The sequence below is a fragment of the Carex rostrata genome, chromosome 23, assembly GCF_964058835.1.
Source record: "Carex rostrata chromosome 23, lpCarRost1.2, whole genome shotgun sequence".
NCBI classification, from domain to species: domain Eukaryota; kingdom Viridiplantae; phylum Streptophyta; class Magnoliopsida; order Poales; family Cyperaceae; genus Carex; species Carex rostrata.
In genome coordinates, this window is record NC_135940.1 from 6,407,002 (window position 1) to 6,427,862 (window position 20,861).

General features: G+C 34.7%; 2 protein-coding genes across 2 annotated transcripts; one reads left to right on the forward strand and one right to left on the reverse strand.

Moving 5' to 3' along the window:
* Nucleotides 1-600: 600 nt before the first annotated feature.
* LOC144575231 (Cytochrome bd ubiquinol oxidase, 14kDa subunit) lies at nt 601-3,739 on the reverse strand. The gene is made up of 4 exons (XM_078325339.1): nt 3,534-3,739; nt 2,057-2,214; nt 1,386-1,433; nt 601-1,005 (listed from the first exon to the last, which is right to left on the reverse strand). The coding sequence occupies exons 1-4, from the start codon at nt 3,637-3,639 to the stop codon at nt 937-939; spliced, it is 381 nt and encodes a 126-aa protein (XP_078181465.1). The 5' UTR covers nt 3,640-3,739; the 3' UTR covers nt 601-936.
* Nucleotides 3,740-7,834: 4,095 nt separating this feature from the next.
* On the forward strand, nt 7,835-17,739 carry LOC144575232 (Metallopeptidase M24 family protein). The gene is made up of 13 exons (XM_078325340.1): nt 7,835-8,244; nt 8,566-8,691; nt 9,375-9,494; nt 10,147-10,422; nt 11,157-11,329; nt 11,836-12,069; nt 12,668-12,819; nt 13,344-13,534; nt 14,155-14,263; nt 14,828-14,982; nt 15,559-15,651; nt 16,906-16,986; nt 17,471-17,739. Exons 1-13 carry the CDS (start codon nt 7,858-7,860, stop codon nt 17,537-17,539), a joined length of 2,166 nt encoding a protein of 721 aa, XP_078181466.1. The 5' UTR covers nt 7,835-7,857; the 3' UTR covers nt 17,540-17,739.
* Nucleotides 17,740-20,861: the final 3,122 nt, after the last annotated feature.

Sequence of the window (20,861 nt, forward strand, 5' to 3'; positions counted from 1 at the left end):
AATTTTTTTACAATTTTTAAATTTAAAGCAAGTCAATGACCAACATTAAATAATAAACCAATCTTGATGCATTTTATATTTTATGATCTGTTGTATAATCCTCCATTTGAAATAAAAAAAATGCATAAAGAGATTGGTTTATTAAATAAAACACGACAAATTATGCAACAAGGAAATGTGTTTATATTTGTTGGTATGTTGCATAACCCTTTATTTTAAATAAAAAATGATGGAGAGTAAATGAGGAGAAGTGAGAGAGGGAGAAAAGGGAAGAGAAAGTGAAGCCCACAATGACATTTTGTTAATAATTTATGAAGAGGGGTATTTTGTTTGTTGGTTTGAAAATGAAGGGCAATTTGTATATTCTCCCGTTAGATGGCTTGACTCCCAACTCATTATTTCAAAAAAAAAATAGTCTCTTCATAATTTACACTCGTGCTTTCAACTTTTTGTTTTCTTTCAAGTTATAGAACTGTGTTGATTGTTGTCTAAATTTAATGCTTAAATTCCACGTGTTGTAACTTTTAAAGTAATTAGTAGTGAGAGGTTCTTTTCGGTACAGTAAAATGTTGATGTTACATGTGCTATGTGCATCAATAGTTTGGCAAAACATTAGCAATTGCATATACAATAGACAATTACATATGTTTATGCTTAAACAAATACACAGTGCACGGGTAATTATTTCTTGGTAAGCTAAAAAGCATCACTAGACAAACACAGAAGGCAGCATCACAACTGCAGATTAGTCTATGAAAAAAAAAACCAATGATTTAGTTTACAAGTCGAAACAAAACACCAACCAAAAATAAGGTCTTCATGTAAGAAGTAGGAACTTCTATCATTGTCAGGGCACATTTATTTCACCCATGATAACTAAATAAGGGTATTAAAGAAAATTCATCCAAGGGGTAGAAATGACAAAAGAAAGATGCCTCAAGGAAGGGTTCTCTGGTACAGAGGAAGAGCTCCCAGAGCCTCTCTCTCAGCTGCCTCCCTTTTCACCTGATCCGATGAGTATTTTTTAATTAACAATACCTTAGTATAAACAATTTAGAATTCTTTCATATATAATAATACCAAGTATTGTGGTCTTATCAATCTAGAAACTAAAACTTAAAAGGGGACCATGTATACATTTTCAGATGACAGCAATTTTTGAGATACCTGTAAGGCTGTAACTGAAACATTAAATTGGTATCTTTTACCTAATAAACAGTTTCATAAAAAAAATATGCCTCTTATAAGCAATAGAGAAGATTTCCCATTTTTTTCTTAATGGTGTACCAAATATTTCTCAATTAACAAAATGCATAACCCCTTTGAGGGTTTTGATAAGGGAGAAAATGATACATGTCCTTGAAAAAATAATAAATCAAACTTACCAGCGCCAGCATATCCTTGAGATAGCTCTTATAAGGAGTCTGGAGAGCCTGTGGAGCAGATAAAAAAAAAGAGGTTTTGATTAGACATCAAATTAACAATATTATAAGATTTGTGCATGGAAGTACTAATAAAATAAAATATGCTTGCATTTATGTGTATGAGTGCGCGAGTGGGTTTAAAATGGGGCATGTGTATAAAATACCTAGCCAACAATCAAGGAACCAGGAAAGCAACTAGGAAAAACAATCCAAAAATATTTTGTTATGCAAATTTCACCAAATACATAAAAATAAGACCCGGTATATCTAATACTTGCAACAAATAAACCAACATTTGTTCTATATATATTCCCAAACAGCCAAGATTTTGAGTAGCACACAATGAAGAGCTATATCCAATTGAATTCTGACAGCTTTGCCAGACCGTGACAACTGATAAGATATTCCAAAAATCAATTGAATAAAAAGGTATTAGCTTGCTTAATGAAAAATGTTTATGTGCAATTCACAGACACATTAACCAAGTGAAAAAAACTCTAGTGAATCAAGTGAGAAAACCCAGAAACAAACTGGAGTTTTATTGAAGGTACAAAATGCAGGGTTTAGTTTGCAACTACAAAATACCATGAAACTTTATAACTGCACATATGAAAGGAGAATAAATTAAGAACCTGGAGGTCTTCGGGAAGGTACTCATGCTTCATAGAGAGATCCATGGCACGCTTGAGGCGCTGAACGCGTGCATCAACCACCTCCTGAGGAAGCCTATCCAGAGCCTCCTTTATGTCCAACTCAAAATATGGGTCGTACAGGTCATCATAGCGAAGCCCTGTATAAGAAAAATATAGATCGACAAAAGCTATTAATTAGTTTCAGTAATTGATTAGGTTTGATTATTTTTATTCTTTTGGAAAAATTGGTCAAAAAAGATATGAAAAAAATGTGCACGGAAATTATGTTCACTCTTTTTTTTTATCCAAACTGAGTAATATTCTATACAGACAAAAATGCTTCCTATCATATCATAGGGCTCCCAAAGTTAAGGACACTGAGTACTTTACGTTTTAGGCACAGCATTGTAATCTATGTTTATAACTCAAGTATACGAGACAAAATATCAGTTCAAAAGAAAATATAATATGTCATAAAAAAACTGAAGCTTATAAATTCATGTCATATGTATAACTTCCTTTTTTTATCAAGACCTAGGCTATGCAAAACTCTGTGGAGACCTTTGCATTGTTGTCATAACAATTGACAGTGACTCTATCAAAACATCAAGGCCTTTTGGCAGAGGTGAAAATCAGAAAGAAAAAAAACTCCTAATTTTCTATTTCTCACTGTTCAGAAATTGAATCTTATTGTAGTAACTATAGTGATATCCAAAAAAAATCCATTTAGCTAACAGAATACTTATTTGGGGTTCACTGCTAGCAATTTTGACTTCGTCAAGGAATTAAACAGAGAAGAAGAAATGGGGGAAGCTGGGTCAGAGAATATGGGCAGGATCAATTAAATGTTGTTACACTGCTGAAGGGCCAGCACAAAGATCATCGCCCTCAGTCATGGGGGCTCACCTCATTACTGACTAATGTGCCATTCTGACAGAACCGGGGGAATCTGGGAATTGCTAATTCTGGAGAGGAACAACTGCTTCAGCTAAAGGAGTCGTTATACACCTAAGTGTTTTCAGCTGACTTGGCAACTGATGTGGCATGTGTAGAATATATAGAGTCAGATCTTTAATCATTTTAAATAATTCTGATTGCATTGTAATCGCATGTCCAAGGAAAACTAGTATACTGGTTTGGATCATGAAATACAATAAGAAATTTATGTTTTGGTCACTTTGGTTTTGCGGTTCACCAGTATCCTTTCCTTGCTCTTAGATTACCAGATTCTCTTAATTCCTTCGATCAAATCCCAAATTACAAGAATTTCTACACAATTAGTGTCTGGGACCTAACATTAGGTCTTGATCAAATCGACCAATAGTACAAATAAGAAATTAAAACATATTAATCAATAACAGTACTTTAATCTTGAAGTCTGGACCAAACAGATCTACATATACAAATCTTAAGCTCGATCTAAATCGAAGTATTTGATCGATAAAAACTAAAGAAACCCTAGCTCACGAGAGATTACCGTATTTCTTGAGGCGGTTGGCAACGGTGCGCATGTGCCAGGCAGCAAGGGGGTTGGCACGGGGGTTGATGAGCCACCGCGACACCGATTCGATCAATTGCGCCATTGTTTCTCTAGTTTGTTTTCTCCTCTCTTTTCTCCGATTATTATAGCGGCTTGGGCGATGTTGAAAAGAACTCCGATTAGTCTAGAATCGGGTCGATTATTTGACAGATTTGGCACGGTGCGTGATTTTTTAGGTAGACCAGTTAGAGGATGGACCGGATTGGAATGCCTGTCCTGCCCAGCCCATAAATTCGGTCTAATTCTGACCCGACCTGTTTTCGGCCCGGTTATTTGCACGGGTTTTGTTGGATCGCTTTGACAGCGCTGGATCCAATCATTAATGGAACTTTCATTCTCATTCTCAGGTAATTAATATTTGGTAGGCTCATTACATCACTTTTCCTAGGAGTTTGCAGCTCATAGCTGTTGTTCAGTTCAGCGCAACAAAAAGTTGTTTCGAGTACTATAGATATACCCGATTTTTTTATTAATAGAAAATAAATAAATAAAATATTGAAATACAACATAACTTTTGAATTTTGTCGAAAACTGAGTAGAACGGGTTGTGTAAACCCGTCCGGTGGGACGGGTTTAATTAATAGTTAGCGTTAAACTCAGCGGAGGAAAAAACAAAAAACAAAAAAAATAAAATCCGGACGGTATGCTTCAACCCGTCCCAGATCAAAGAAAAAAAAAAGAAATCCGGACGGGTTATGTAACCCCGTCCAGGATTTGAAAGTTTAAATATTATATTATTATATTATTATATTATTATATTATTATATTATATTATGATTTTATATATATTATATTATTTTTTGTTTTTTATATTATATTATATTTTTTGTTTTTTATATTATATTATTATTAATATACTTATATATATATTATGTTATGAATAGAACTAGTTTAGTTGTGCTTAAGCTCACCAAACACTTTGGTGAGCTTAAGAACACCCTAGTTTTAAACGTTCGAATTAATTTAGTATAAAGTCAAGCGGTAAAAAAGCGTTCAAAAAATAAATACACTAAAATTAATTTATTAACCTTGTAATTTTGACCGATTGACTTTATACTAAATTAATTCAACTGTTTAAAATTTTCACATGTAGACGTATCACTCGCAAGATAGGCAGGTTCTAATGGTTTGAATTCGTCATTTGAAACCGATTTAATAAGTTTTGGAGTTAAGCTCACCAAACACTCTGGTGAGCTTAAGCACAACTAAACTAGTTCTATTCATAACATAATACATATATAAGTATATTAATAATAATATAATATAAAAAACAAAAAATATAATATAATATAATATAAAAAACAAAAAATAATATAATATATATAATAATATAATAATATAATATAATAATATAATATTTAAACTTTCAAATCCTGGACGGGGTTACATAACCCGTCTGGATTTCTTTTTTTTTCTTTTTTTTTTCTTTGATCTGGGACGGGTTGAAGCATACCGTCCGGATTTTTTTTTTTTCCTCCGCTGAGTTTAACGCTAACTATTAATTAACCGGACGGAGTAATTAGACCCGTCTGGTGGGACGGGTTTACACAACCCGTTCTACTTAGTTTTCGACAAAATCCAAAAGTTATGTTGTATTTCGATATTTTATTTATTTATTTTCTATTAATAAAAAAATCGGATAGATATACACAGGATGCACTTCATTGAATTAATAATTCCAATTGAGCCTGCAAACATTTTTTTTCATGCACTTATTTGGGATGTATAAGAAACATTAATTATTGATAAGGTAAATTAACATCCATTGCTGCAAGTCTTTAAATCTCTTTAAATAAGAGTCTCGTTAACTCATCCATTCATTTCTTTTTAGACGCGTCTTGCATGGATTGAACTTGTGTCGCTCTATGATTCATTGTTGCAAGTCTAATTTATTAGTTATATGTCTCACAAAATAGGTCAGGTGCATTTTGGCTCATTATTAGCTGAAAGTTGTACCCAAAAATGCGTTATGTAAGCCTCAGCTAGCATCTTTTCCTAACTTGACGTGAGCTTGGGCTGTGAGGTGCAAGTCGTCTGAACCGAGTGGTAACCCCAGTGCATCAACACACATATCATATTTGGGAGCATTAGCCCTAATTGTGCATTTCTTACATTTTCAAATGTTTTTCTCAAGCCCTGATGCCCCCAAATTTTTAAATATACCATACCCCAAAAAATAATAAACCAAACAACCACATTTTCAGAAAAATTTGAATTTTGACACGGCAGCATTTAGGGGATGCGGTCGTGTCAAAATTCAAATTTTTCAGAAAATATGATTATTTGGTTTATTATTTTTTAAAGTATGGTATTTTTAAAAATTACGACATGATGCCAGAACTTCCTATAAAGATACAACTTTAGTAGCTATGTATACTTTCACTAGCAACTCTATATTCCTATCTGGATACAACATGTTAAAAAGTACGAGGGAAAATTTCTTTTATACCCCTCAAAAATTTAAAATTACGCATTTTTCCCTCTAAAAATCATAATATCATATATACCCCTCTAAATTTCAAAACCCCACGGATTTAACCAATTTATTGTCTTTTTTATTGAAACTTATTTTAAATTTAATAAGTTCCACTTTTACCCTTTATTATAAAATAAAAATATGTAGTCTGTATAAGAAAAATGTTTAGTCTTCTAAGTAGTCGATTTTCAATGATAAATGATTAATTTATCTACGTATAGCGTATACGTAGTTGCATTTAAGCATACGTAATACGTTTGTGTGCACGTCACTAGTGAGAGAATGAATCACTTGTCCTCATATACTGGCCAATTAGAAGACTGAATATTTTTCTTAAATAGGTTGCATATTTTTTTTTCTGATAAATAGTAAAATAGACACTTCATAAATTCAAAATGAGTTTTAGTAGAAAAGACAATAAATTGAATAAATTTGTGAGTTTTTTAAATTTTAAAGGAATAAATATGATAGTACAATATAAGAGGGGGAAATACTTAATTTTGAGATTTTTAACAGGCATACTTGAAACTCCCCCAAAGTATGAGAATTTAGATTAGTTGGAATAAATTTATCCAAATGTGTTCGGGTGACAATTTTTGTGACGTGGAAATGTGTATTTTTTCATTCTCTCTTTCCATCTTAGTATAAAATTATGGGGAAAATAATATTGAGTTGGATTGAATATTTTTTTCCCAGGAAGAGATGTTAGAGCATCTACATCTCTGAAACTATTAGAGTTTCTAATATGACGTGGCAGTTTTTAATCCAGTTTCAAGGACGTGGAAGAGTTTCTTATTTAGAAACTATGCATGAAAGTTTCTTATTAAGAAACTGTTTATAAACTCTATGGTGGCCAAATTATTGGCTTAAATTATTTCTCCTTTTTAATTTTTGCTGACGTGGCTTAATAGAAACTCTAAAATGAGTTTTAAGGATGTGAGAGTTAGAAACTTTAAAAATCATAATTTATAAAAAGTAGTTAACAGTTATTTAGAAATTCTTTTGAGTTTTAGGGATGTAGATACTCTTAGATGCTTGTAGTATAGTAATTAACTTGCATACTGATGCAAGTTTAATTTTTTTTTTTTTTTTTAAATCTTGTCGGTGGCGATGCAAGTTTAATTTTCTTTCTTGTGCTGTATTAATAAATACAACAGTTAGTTTAATTTCTTCCAGCCCATTAAATACAAATTATTTTATTATAGAAAATAAATATTATTATGCTATTGTTTAATCATTTTATTTAATTATATTAATAGAAATGGACGGCTTGGAATTGTCCAATCGAATCCGTACCATGGAGAAGAGACCACCTACTGAAGGGAGATCACCTCTCTTGGAGTGCAGGAAAATTCTACCCCTCAGTCACTGTCGGGTGGGGCCGCTGTTAATTTTTGAATTGGGGTTGATCGACAGTGACTCTCGGCCGAGTGCGTATCCTCTGAGATATCTCAACTTTTGCGTGACCGACGTGTCCGGTGCCTATTCGGGAGTGATGTAGGGGTCAGTATTATGTGTGCTTTGAGATTCGTGCAGAACGTATTTAAACGGTTGGGATTTTCCATAAAGTCACGCAAAGTTTGAGATATCTCAGAGGATACGAATTCCTCTCGGCCAGGGTCTCCATCTAGGATTGCGTGGCGTATGGTCAACCGAGAACGCGCAGGAAATCCAATTCGTATCACCCGAGGTAACATAATTTTTTCATTGGTCCGGGTTCTTATCGGACGGTCCGAATTAAATTAAAAGATGTCCCGTTACCTCAGAGAATACGGACTCCAGGAAATGAGTTTTAGGCATTTAGTTCGTCTTTTATCACAACACGAAACCCAGTATAGTCTACTCCAATCACTGAAATCAATGGAGGCAACGCTCTCCCGTCCTCCTCTCTCCTTCTTCCGCCGGACTCCTCCTCTCCGCCTCCTCTTCACTCTCTCCCTCCCGCCTCTCCTCCTCGCGTCCCGCCGCCTCCTTGTCTCCTCATGCGCGCAAGGCTCCGACGGCGGCCGCTTTGTTGCCCGGCCTTCGTCTGAGCTCCGCAGAGGGATTAGTGAGACAAGTGCGAACACTTCTAGAGGAGAGGATGAGAAACTTATATCTCTTCGTCAGATTTTCTCGCGGCCTGATGTGGCGATCGATGCATATATCGTCCCCTCTCAAGATGCTCACCAGGTCAGATAATTTTGGCAGCCAGATTGTTTAATTGTGTGCACTACAGAATGAACTTTTTATATATATTTCAGTAGGCGTAGCATTGCATGCATACCAGACTTGCTCGACGCCGATCTTAAAATGTTGCAGACTTGCAGTAGTGTGTTTCTGGTCTGATTAATTGCACCAATGCTTGATAGAACTTCATATTTTCTTGGGTTTGATCAGTTGAGACCTGTTGAATTATCTCTGTATCATCAGTTGTTTTTCTATGTTCCTTCAAGTGAACAAATTATGGATCAACATTTTTATTTTGACTATAATGTAAAATTTTGTTTTCAGAGTGAGTTCATAGCTGAATGTTTCATGAGACGGGCCTATCTAACAGGCTTTACGGGGAGTGCAGGAACTGCTGTTGTGACAAAAGATAAGGCTGCTTTTTGGACTGATGGTCGCTACTTCCTTCAGGTACCTATCTTAAGACTGCTGTATCAGCTGTACCGAGTAGATACCGTGCAGTATATGCAGGATCTAGCAGTAAGATGGTGGGATTTCCTGTGTACCTCTGCAAACTCAAAAATTATAAATGCTAAATATGAAGATTCTTTCATTAATTTCCTTTCTCTTAGCAGGGGCAGAACCAAAAAATTGAGATTTTGTGGGCTGTACGAATAAATTTCATGTAATTTCATTTATGAGGGGGGTTGATAGTAATAAATTTTTGTAAAATGTAAAAAATTTAAAGGATAAATTGAAAATTTTCAATTCATAAGGGGGCTCAGCCCCCTTTCACCCGTGTCTCTTAGTCGGAGTTATGTTAACTCAACCAAGACCATATCCTTTTCTTGGTTAAATTTAGAAGGCACGGGCATGAGAAGGCAAGGGCATAAGGGGGGACACACCTAAGTTTTTTGCCATTGGGAAGAGTAGAAGCCAAGGGCTAGCTTTGGTTAGTAGGCAACGTGTGATATAATGCTCTGTGCAATTGGGTAAGCTGTTAAGGCAACCTATGATATAAGGAGCATCTTATGCACTGCTGAGGCTGACAGTGCTGAAATATTCTGTTCTAATGTTCTATTTACAATTTATTCAATAATATTTGTGTATAATTGATAGTTGGCATGATATAACCCCAATTTTCTCATGAATAGGCCGAGAAGGAATTGAGTCGTGACTGGACCCTAATGAGGAGTGGGACCCCTGGTGTACCAACCACAACTGAGTGGCTGAATTATATTTTGCCACCTGGTGCCCAAATCGGAATCGACCCTGTGAGTTCTTTGCTCCCCCTGTTTGATGTGTTTTGCTCCAGTTCTTGTGCCGTTTTATATTTTCCTGAACTCCCTTTTTATATATTAATTATGCTAAGATACCACGGAATACATCAACTGCATAATGTTGTTTTATTATATTTATATAATTTCCGGGGAATTTTTTTCCAAATTAATCTAATAAATAATACCCGCATCCTATGCATTCGAAATTAACACAAGGCCAGCATTTCTTGGATTTGCAAACTACACTTACTCGTGAAATCTTCAAAGTTAAGGTCAAGTGAAGTGAAATGGTTAAATTGTTCTATCTAGTTCATATAAACTTGGAACTCCAAAAGCTATAAAACACTTTGCAGTTTGAGCTTAGGAGAATAATTGTACGGTCAGGGAGAGTGTCATGTGAGAATGGAAGGTGTTAATTTTCATTTGTAATAGGACAATAAAGGGTCTCATTTGCAGCAGCACACATGTTCATTTGTTTGATTTAAAATCAAAATTAGTTGAGGCTCTTAATTTGTAAAAATAAGAAGAAACTAAAATTCACTTATGTTCATTCTGTTCTTGTTAACCTTAGTTTACGCTTGCTGTATTTTTGGCCATATGTATAATCTGAGTCTTAAGCTCTTATGTTATTTTTTGAAGGGAGCAGTTCCTTTTCTCATTTGATGCGGCTGAGGAATTAAAGCAAGAGATTTCAAAAAAGAATCACCAATTAATTCTTTTAAAAGAATTTAATTTGGTTGATGAGATATGGAAGGAATCAAGGCCTGAGCCACCAAACAAGCCTACTAGAGTGCACGACATAAAATATGCCGGAGCTGATGTGGCATCAAAGTTGTCTTACTTGAGGTCACAACTCAGTGAAAATGGTTGCACTGCCATTGTAGTGTCCATGCTCGATGAAGTTGCCTGGTTACTGAACATGGTAAAAACAAATTGCTTCCTTAATTAAAGTTCAGCTATGAGTGAGGCTACGGTACTATGCATAGCACACATTGGTCCGTAGTCCGTACTATGACTTCGTATTTGCATTTTTGAAGTTCAAACGATTTATCCGAACCACTCAACCTATTCTCCGTATGAAAATGTACTTGGTGACTATTTTTAGAATCTGATTACTATATTTTTTATAGGTAGAAAATCACTACTTTCGAATAGTCCATAATTGTTTGATCAAGTGATTTTCTACTTATCTAAAAAATAATAACTTTAAAAAAAAATGTAATATCTGGTCTCCAAGTATATATTCAAATAGAGATCGTGTTGAGCGGTTATGATTGACTGTTTGGACTTTGAAAACGGAGATATGGAGACATAGTACGGGCTGGAGTGTACTATGCATAGTACTGTAGCCTCACTCTTCAGCCGTTCTCATTGACCCAAATCGGCCCCAGTGTACCTTTCGGTGAAGTTGCTAATCAGGTGCTGTACCAACCAAACCTAATTATGTGACTAAGCTTCAATTCTTCTCAGTTTAAACTTTTAACTTAATTAGTATGCAAGTTAAGCACCGGACAAGCCCATTAGAGCAGGAAAGGTAGATATATTCTGGTCAAATGCATTGTAAACTGGTGCCTGTGCTACATACCAGTACAGGATCTGATCAGCAGTCCAATTGTCCAATAGAGACAAGTGCTTACTTCACCTTTTGAAATGTAGAGAGGAAGTGATGTACCACACTCCCCTGTTTTTTATGGGTACCTAGTTGTGGGATTGGATCAGGCTACATTGTTTATTGATACCAGAAAGGTAACAAAAGAAGTCCTCACTCATCTGACGAGCGTTGGGGTGCAGTTGAAACCTTATCATTCAATTCTAGCTGAAGTCGAGAGGTAAGTTCACAAATCACAAACTTATTATTGTTATGCTTGATGCAAAAAATTCTACTTGACATTTGTTATGTCTTGATTTTTTGTTTTGTTTTGTAACTTCACGAATTTGTGCCTTTACTTAATAAGCATAATCATGCTATATTGTAGTGGCGGCAGTGAATATGTTTTTTTTTTTAATTTGTAGTTGACTGATAAAGTAAAAAAAGGTCAGCTAATCTAAACTCAGAAAATCAAACAATGTCAAGCAATGTCACTGGGTAAAAGAGAAGTATAACATTATATTGGATCGAGCAAGGTTTTCAATACCAAGAAAGGTCTATTGGACCACAGACAATACTAGAGGGGCTCAATATATTGTTATTATTTATTTGTTTTTTTACATGACATTCTCCATAATCACGAGTACATAAATTTTGTGGATCTTTTGTTGCTAATATCACCATCTTTTGTCATTGTTACTTTTCTTTTATCTCTTTTTATGATTTAACACTGGCTTTTATCTTTAGTTTGGCATTAAAAGGCACTAAGCTCTGGCTTGATTCTTCAAGTGTAAATGCTGCAATTGTTAGTGTCTTTAGATCTGCATGCGAGAGGTACAGCACTGAACTAAACAATAATTCTAGCAATCAAAATATTCACTACGGTGGGCCAGATGCAGTATATAAAGTCTCACCTGTTGCTCTTGCCAAGGCGGTGAAAAACAATGCTGAGATTGAAGGGATGAAGAATGCACACTTAAGGTGATTGTTTCTTTTTGAACAATAGTCAGCACTTGCAAGCTTTTGTTAGTAAAAAGGGTCAATTTTGCAGAAGACAGTATACTACATATTAGAGTAGGTAGTAGGTTACTCAACTCCAATTTGTTCCCCTTCTAGTTACTAATTCATCAGTCCCAATCGAGTCACTCTGCCTCTCTTCCATCACGTTTGAATTTTTCTTTCTTGTCCCCATTCCCTCCGTCTATGCGGTTTCAGAATTGGATACAGAGATTAGAGAACTAGAAAGAATTTATTTGTATTTTATTGCTTAGTCTTTCTAATTACAATCACAGCCTTTTATAATGTTGTACATCATCGCTCTTTATGGGAACCAAGTGACTGTTTTATTTAAAAAAAAGAAGAAAGTGATTCTCTAAAAATGCGATGATTTATGCAGCCATCATATGTACGCATGTCTTTTTTGTTATTCTTAAAAGCTTGGGGCCTTTTTGCAAACTTCGCTCTCAATATTTGGTTGACACATGGATAATATGCATAGTTCTCGTTGAAGTTGAGCTTACCTAAACTTAACATTATGTTTATGGCTGAGTGAATTTTCTTTTTCTTTCCACATCGGCAGAGATGCTGCAGCTTTAGCAGAATTCTGGTGCTGGTTGGAGAAGGAAATTGAAAATAATGTTACACTAACTGAAGTTGATGTTGCGGATAAGCTACTTGAATTTCGTCAGAAGCAGGATTTTTTTATAGAAACTAGCTTTGACACCATAAGCGGTATGTTTCCTTGTTCATGTTGGCAATTCTGCCCTACCATCTATAAATTGCTTCATTTGAGGTATATTCTCTCAGGCTTGTTCCAAGTACTGGTATACCCAGAGGTCCCAGGACTCATAGCCATGCCCTAAAGTCCAGTCTGGACTTTATGAAGTCTGAGGTAGTATTCTGTGAAGCTTAATCCAAGTTCCGCTGTACTGTACTAGAGGTCCAGGACCCAGAGCGATGTCTTAAAGTCCAAGCTGGACTTTATGAAGTCTATTAGGTGAAATTATTATGAGATATGGAGGAAATTGTTCGATAATGACTGTTTGGTCATTATGAAGTTTAAATGCTCAAAATTTGGTCTTTCAGGTTGTAATATGTATTATTTTAGTCTGATTTTGCTCCCACTTATAACTTTGGATATATTATGTGCACTGGTTCTTCACATATTTCCTTCATAATTTTCGGGTGGATTTTTCTGTCAATTTTACTTTGGTAGCAATTAGCTGTAGAGAATAAATGAGTTTTGTGATTATCAGGATATGGTGCAAATGGAGCTATAATACATTATAGCCCAACTCCGGAAGATTGTAGCTTAGTAGAAAGCAAGAATTTATTTCTTTTAGATAGTGGTGGCCAGTATGTTGACGGCACCACTGACATAACACGGACCGTGCATTTTGGCGAACCTTCAAAATGGCAGCAAGAGTGCTTTACAAGAGTTTTGCAGGTATATTGTTTAAAGAATGAGGCTATGGTACTATGCATAGCGCATATCGGTCCATACTACGTATCAATATTTTTGTTTGCAAAGTCCAAATAGTCGATCTGAACCGTTCAACATGCTTTTCATATGTGAATGTTCTTGCATACTAAATTTTATATTAATTTTTTTTTACTATTTTTTGTTTGTTTGGCAAAATAAAAAATACTACTTTCTTAGATAGGTAAAAAATTATTTCATCTAAAGATTCTAGACCATTCAAAAATAGTGATTTTCTACCTATCTAAAAAAATAGTAAAAAAAAAAATTCTAAAAAATGTAAATTTTGGTCCGCAAGTACATTTTCATATGAAAATCATGTTGAACAGTTGATTGTTTGGACTTTGAAAACGGAGATATTGATCCGTAGTATGGACCAATCCATGCTATACATAATGCCGTAGCCTCACTCTTGTTTAAATTTTAGAAATAACTAAATATTAACTGAATCACGTGACTATAATCAGATAGGCCATGAATAGTTATGGAAGTGAGAAAGGGGGAATATGTAGTGTCAAGTCTGCACCTAAAATGTGTTGTTCTCAATTTCTAGTTGTTATGAACTTATGATTGATTTGCTTATGTAGGGCCATATAGCTATCGATGAGGCAGTATTTCCCGAAAGAACACCTGGTTTTGTGCTTGATGTGCTGGCACGCTCTTCGCTTTGGAAAGTTGGCCTTGATTATAGACATGGTATGTTGTTCTCCATCATACCGTTATCCTCTTTTATTTGTTAAACATAAAGAAAAGAAAGCATCATTTATCACCAACATTTGTTCTTGAATTCCAAAAACACACAAGTGCATCTACTTTGTTTAATTTATAATGTCCAGTATAAAGCTTTTTCTCAACTTTTCTGTTGTACATGTAGGTAAATGGTGCTCTCCCAATTTAGAAAAAAAAAAGAACCTTGAAAGAGAAAGAGTCCGTACAGGATAGTACATATACTAGAAAAGTAGAATAATGTTTCATTTGCAAGTTAAATAGATGAATCACTCAAATGTACTGGACAACATGAAGTGACATGTGCCTTTCCATCAAGACTTAACATATAGAAAAGGCATCATTGTAAATTGATGCTTTTAGAACAAAACGTAGTAAAACATTCATGGGTTTTCTACACATTTTAGAACTTCAGGGTGCCAACATTACACTAAAAGTTGAGGGTTCTTTCTCCTAACTTCCATCTTTTTAAATCACAGATGGGTATCTTACATTTGTATAAAGCATTTATGTTTTTTAATTTAAATGGTTCAGGTACTGGCCATGGTGTAGGAGCTGCATTAAATGTTCACGAGGGCCCACAGAGCATAAGTTTTAGGTTTGGAAATTTGACAGCATTGCAGAAAGGCATGGTTGTTAGCAATGAACCGGGATATTATGAAGACAACTCTTTTGGTATTCGTATTGAGGTTGTCTTTTTAATTTTTATTTTTCTGAAGTGCATGATTTATGTTAATCTGCAGGTTATACCCAATATGTTACACGGTATTTCAGATAACTCCCAACATTTCCATATCGGCATTCTGAGTTCATTTGCAATTGACAGTAAAGTGTTAAACTAAGTTAATCAATAGTTGACTGAGTTGTCCCTATTGTTTTTGTATTCAGTCAGTCACATCAATTAAAGACTTAAAGTACTAGTCTATATAACACCTCAAGTGATCACTAAATTCAAACGGCATGATTTATAAAAAAAATTCTTGCTTGTAACTTGAAGGTTACACTTTAATGTATGATCACATCAAATATAGTGCAAATTATACTATCGATAATTACTTCTAGCAATATTAGTTTTAATGAGGCAAACTTGCTCTTATTGTGATGTGTGAGGTGGCAACAGCTGGGATCTGTGGATTTTGTAATGATCAGCTATGATTATATTTTGAGGGGAAAAAAGAGTTTTTCTACTTCCAATAGGAATTCATGCAAGCCAATAAAATTGGAAAAGCAATAAAAATTTACTTTTGCTCCTTTTTTTTTTCCAGAATTTACTCCTTGTGAAGGAAGCCAATGTGCCAAATGCATATGGTGGAATTGAATATCTGGGTTTTGAAAAACTAACCTTTGTGCCAATTCAGGTACTATATTGTTTCTCTATCTTGTCTTCCAAGAACGATTAGGATATCTGGAGTTTGGCTATGGTCAGGGGTGGAACTACAAAATTTTTATCGGGGGGGGCTGAAACATAAAATGCAAAAATATTTAATGTGGTAGGTGGGATTTGAACCCAAGTCTCCACAACCACAATATGGGATTCTAACCACTAGGCTACAAGCACACATTTGATATTTCATGAGGGGGACTGAACTATATAAAAACTTGAGAAAAAAATTTCAATTAAGTTTCAATATATATAATTAAAAAAAATTAAATAGGGGGTGCATTAAGATCCGCTCCTGGATGGTGCAATGCATTGCAAAGGACTCTTTTGGGTAATGGATCCATTTTTTACCTTTCCAACATTTAAAAGGCTGATTTCAGACACTTGATGTGATCTTCATATCAAAATCATTTTGGAAACCAAGTTTTACACTTTTTGGAGTTTCTTTTACTATTTTATTTGAAGGACAAATGACGATACTAACCAATGTACAATAAAGATTTTATAAAGCTACGGTTGGATGATACATGATTTTTTTCTAAATTGAATTATAGTTTATAATCAAATTGCTTTAGGTCGGTTACCAATCTCCATAATTGGAGATTACACAATTCAAATTGTTATGAATTCGACTCAAATCCAAAGAGACAGAGAGAATTCCTTTGATTCAAGAACGATTACTAATTACTAAGATTTTTTTTGGTTAGTAACTACAAAGAAAACTAATAACTATTGAGTGTCAAAAACATTGAAACTGAGAATCTATTTTTCATTAGGTCATGATATAATTATTAGCTAATTGTCATCCAAATATCCTATCTTGTACTTTCAAGTAGTAGTTAATCATGGCCATTCAATATCGTCATTTTTCCTTTGACCAATAAAATAGTAAAATAGTTCCAAAAATTGTAAAACATTAGTTTACTACAAGATTTTGATATGAAGGTCCCATAAAGGGCTTGGATCGGCCGTTTGGACATTATAAAGTCGAATATGGATCTGTTGCTCAACAGACCCTTTGCAACAGGTTGCACAGTAAAATCCGTAACCATAGGGCTGGTCTCGCCCAAGGGTTTCAACCTTTTGCTATTATGCGAGTACGAAGGAAATGAGGTATTCTCTGTGGAAATTTAAAAATGGGAACAGCAGTCTAAAGCAGTTGACTAAGGGCAATATCATTTTCTATTGCTTTTTTTCCTTAGCTAATGTATTTTTTGTCTGTTTCGGCTAGACGAAGCTTGTTGAATTGTCTCTGTTATCACCTGGGGAGATCAAATGGCTGAATGACTATCATGCACAGGTTTGGGAAAAGGTTAGTAAATATATTTTAAATTAACCAGTTTATCATGTTATTTGTCTTCTGAGACTATGGTACTATGCATAGCGCAGATTAGTCCTTACTACGGATAGATATTGTTGTTTTCAGAGTCAAAATAGTCATATAAACCGTTCAACATGATGTCCTATGAAATTATACTTGCACGCAAAATTGTAAATTTTTTTAGAAAACATTTACTATTTTTTTAGACAGGTAGAAAATCACTACTTTTGAATTTTCTCAAGTGATTTTCTAACCTTATATAAAAATAGTAAAAAAATTCTACAAAATGTAAAATTTGATCTACAAGTACATTTTTATATGGAGATCATGTTAAATGGTTCAGATCTATTGTTTGGACTCTGGAAACACGATATGAATCCATAGTACGGATCGATGTGTGCTTTGCAGAGTACCATAGCCTCACTCTTTGTTTCCTTCACCCAATTGGATGTTTTGTGTGATCGGTTTTATATAGGTTTCGCCTTTGCTGCATGGTGAAGCCCTTGATTGGCTATGGAAGAACACAAGGCCTATTTTAAGTTAGTGATTGGTCTCTCCAGTACATATTTGGAGGAAATACGTTTCTTTTACCTTTATAATTATTTGAAAAAAAAACATATATATTTTTTTTAAATGAATAAGCTAATCAAGATTGAATGTAAACGAGCATAAAGTTGATCAATTATTAGCTGTTCTCGCATAAGGGCAGGTAAATTCATGATAATATTTATTTCCCTTTTAACATATCCTAGGTGTACTTACCTCTCTGTATGATAACATTCCAGGTAGTTCTAAATAGCTTAATATTTCTGTTATTGAAGGATTTAGATTACAACGGGCCAAATCTAGTATGGACCTGGGCCCGGGTATCAAAACGGATATTTCATGTTATTGAGCGAAGCACTTATTATTACAAAAAAAAAAAAAAGTACTCGTTGGTTACATGTTATCAAATTTAGACATCAATCGTCACATAAAAGACAATACAAAAGTTGTATTTCTAGAACACAAACAAGAAACTTCTACATTAAAAATCATGTGGGTGATTTTAATCGAAGGTCATTTTAAATGGCAATTTGAGAGAACTTATCAAACCACCGATTTTTTTTTAAATGCTGAACTAATCAACTATTCAAGAGACCCCTGGCGACTGGAATCCAACGCGGTACCGGACCATGTAGAATGAGGTCTGAGTCATGTGTTTTATTTTGGTACGAATCTCAAAGCAGACCCTCAATTCTCCAAAGAATTGAATTTAGCTCGGCTGCAGATGATACTCTGGCAAGTGTTGAGACTTGAGATCCTATGCACGTGTGCTGCACAGAATTGAATTACTTCAACTCTTTCAAGATTCGTACGTTGAGATTCACACCAAATTACCTCCAAAAATCTACACCGTTTGTCCGTAGTGCGATTCGTGTACTGCAAAACTGAGAATCGCCCCGACCTCTAGCAACTTTCCATATTGACAATATACCGCATCGGAGTGCTATTCCGTGCAATTTTTTTGTCCAGATTTACTATGAGAAAAGAGTACAGAAAATATTAGAATAGCATAAAAGGGAAAAGAAGAGGAGACGATATTATTTTCAATTCTATTTCAATTTTCATTGTCGAACTCGAACACACTAAATATTATTTTTAATAACATCCTTTAATCATTCTTCCAATTATTATTTGTCTAATGCTATCCGGTGTATCAAACAAGCTCCAAGTAAATAGAAATAAAGTTTTCTCTAAAATGAAATTTTGCTATTAAAGTTTGAAGCATGTTGAGTTTTTGCTAAATTTTGCAATTAAAATGATTGAGTGTTTGACCGTCGGATGTTTATGTTCTCTCTCTATTTTTTTTGTTTTTTTAAGTTGCAGCTCAAGTTGATGCTTCATACCGTTGCTTCTTACATATGGAGATTTTATCCACAGTTTGATTCCACATGCCATTCCACGCCATGTCAGTGTGTCACTGCAAGTTGCTCTTATTTCTTTATTATTTTATATGCTTTCTATTTTGTAATTCTCTGTTGGTTGGATATGTATGCACCAAGTTGCTCTATATAAAAAAAAAAGGCATACTACAGTCTACAGTCATATGTAGTCAAGCCGGCAGAAGCCCCATAATAAATATATAATATATGCTTGGATTTGTGTATGGTTGATAATTAGGGGTGGCAACGAACCGAATCGAACCGAACTTACCTTAGGTTTGAGTTTGGTTTGAATTAATTTCGAACCGAACCTGGTTTGATTCGTTTCGAACCGAATCTGGTTTGATTCGTTTCGAACCGAACCCATTTCGAACTACACATTTTTCGAATCGAACCCGAATCGAATCACGAACTAAATTATTTTTTAGCAGTCCTAGTTATACCGGTAGTTTATACATTAATTTTTTCTCGCGGGACAATTCACATGGCTTCCTTTTACCGATATGAACTATGAAATGAGTGTTTTTAAGTTAAAAAATTGTTCATGAAAAAATACATCAGAGACGGTTTTCCTGGTATGAACTATGAGAGACGACCGAAGAGAGAGGAGAGACAGTCATTTAGTCCGGAGAGATAGCCAGTCGCAGAGAGCATCGGCTAGATTTTAGAGCTAGAGGGAGAGTGAGTTAGGGAGAGGTGGAGAGAGAACTAGGTTATTAAGATTTGAGAGCGAGGGAGTGTCGGCTAAGTTAAATTATGACTCTCTATCTTGGATTTTAATTTCATCAAGTAAATGGACGACCGATGTTATTATGAGATTCGAACCATAAAAATGATCGAACCCATTTCGATCGAACCAGGCTAGGTTTGGGTTTGGTTTGAATTAATTCCGAACCGAACCTTGTTTGGTTCATTTCAATTCGAACTCATTTCGAATCGAATTAAACTCGAATCAAATCCGAATCAAACCCGAATCGAATCACGAATCTCGAATTTTTTTGCCAGCCCTATTGATAATAATGGGCTAGCCAATCATGTTTTATTTAAATAAAAATATGCACCAGTGCTAACAAGATAGCATCATTACCTTATTCTTTCCAACATGGAGCCCTCTCATCGGATCCCACCAATTTGTTACTTTCCATTAGGACAAAAGTATTTAAAAAAATAAAAGTTAACGATAGTGTCAAACAGCTAATTTCCAGGTGTTGCTCTTTTCCTCTACTTATTGATGTTAATCCTAATTTTTACGATTTTCATTTGAGTGAGGCTACGGTACAATGCATAGTGTATATTGGTTCTTAATTATATGAATCGATATCTCTAATTTCTATAGAAGTATACAAGGTTAATCATTCTCTAAGAAATACATTAAATTTTTTTCTAAAATGTAATATAATGCAATATATATTTTTTTAAATACCATAACCCCAAAAATAATAAACTAAAACACCATGTTTTCTGAAAAATTTGAATTTTGACACGGCCACGTCCCCTAGGTGTGGCCATCTTTTTGCAGGCCGCATCTAGGGGATGCAGCCACCCTTTTTTTTTTTGTTCAGACTGAACTACCGCACAAGAAGGGAAAAAGAAAAAAAGAAAAATGTGGCCACTTTCCCTAGATACGGCCAAGCTATTTTTCGAAATTCCACAGAATCGTGGTCTTTTGGTTTATCATTTTTTGAAGTATGGTATTTTTAAAAAAATTGGGCAATAAAATGAAGAAAATTTTAAATAGGGGCATAATTGGTGTAAGGAGACGAAAAATTCTCTCAGCACTCATTATTGTAAACTATGCTCTCAAAATAACACTACTCATTTAAAAAGAATAATTATAGAGCTCCGCACTCTAGTATTCTTAAAATCCCTGCAGCAACATTAGAGAAATGATGTACTATGGTCTTCTCTTTTCCAGTCTCCATACTCGTCCCTATATCAACT

Bases quoted from the DNA above. Each gene is read 5' to 3' on its own strand.
- LOC144575231 (XM_078325339.1), bottom strand. From the start codon at position 3,639: ATGGCGCAATTGATCGAATCGGTGTCGCGGTGGCTCATCAACCCCCGT. The intron at 1,434-2,056 runs GTTCTTAATTTA...TCTGCTCCACAG, and splicing joins ACCTTCCCGAAGACCTCCAG to GCTCTCCAGACTCCTTATAA. The intron at 1,006-1,385 runs GTAAGTTTGATT...TCATCGGATCAG, and splicing joins TCAAGGATATGCTGGCGCTG to GTGAAAAGGGAGGCAGCTGA.
- LOC144575232 (XM_078325340.1), top strand. From the start codon at position 7,858: ATGAGTTTTAGGCATTTAGTTCGTCTTTTATCACAACACGAAACCCAG. The intron at 8,692-9,374 runs GTACCTATCTTA...TCTCATGAATAG, and splicing joins ATGGTCGCTACTTCCTTCAG to GCCGAGAAGGAATTGAGTCG. The intron at 13,535-14,154 runs GTATATTGTTTA...TTGCTTATGTAG, and splicing joins GCTTTACAAGAGTTTTGCAG to GGCCATATAGCTATCGATGA.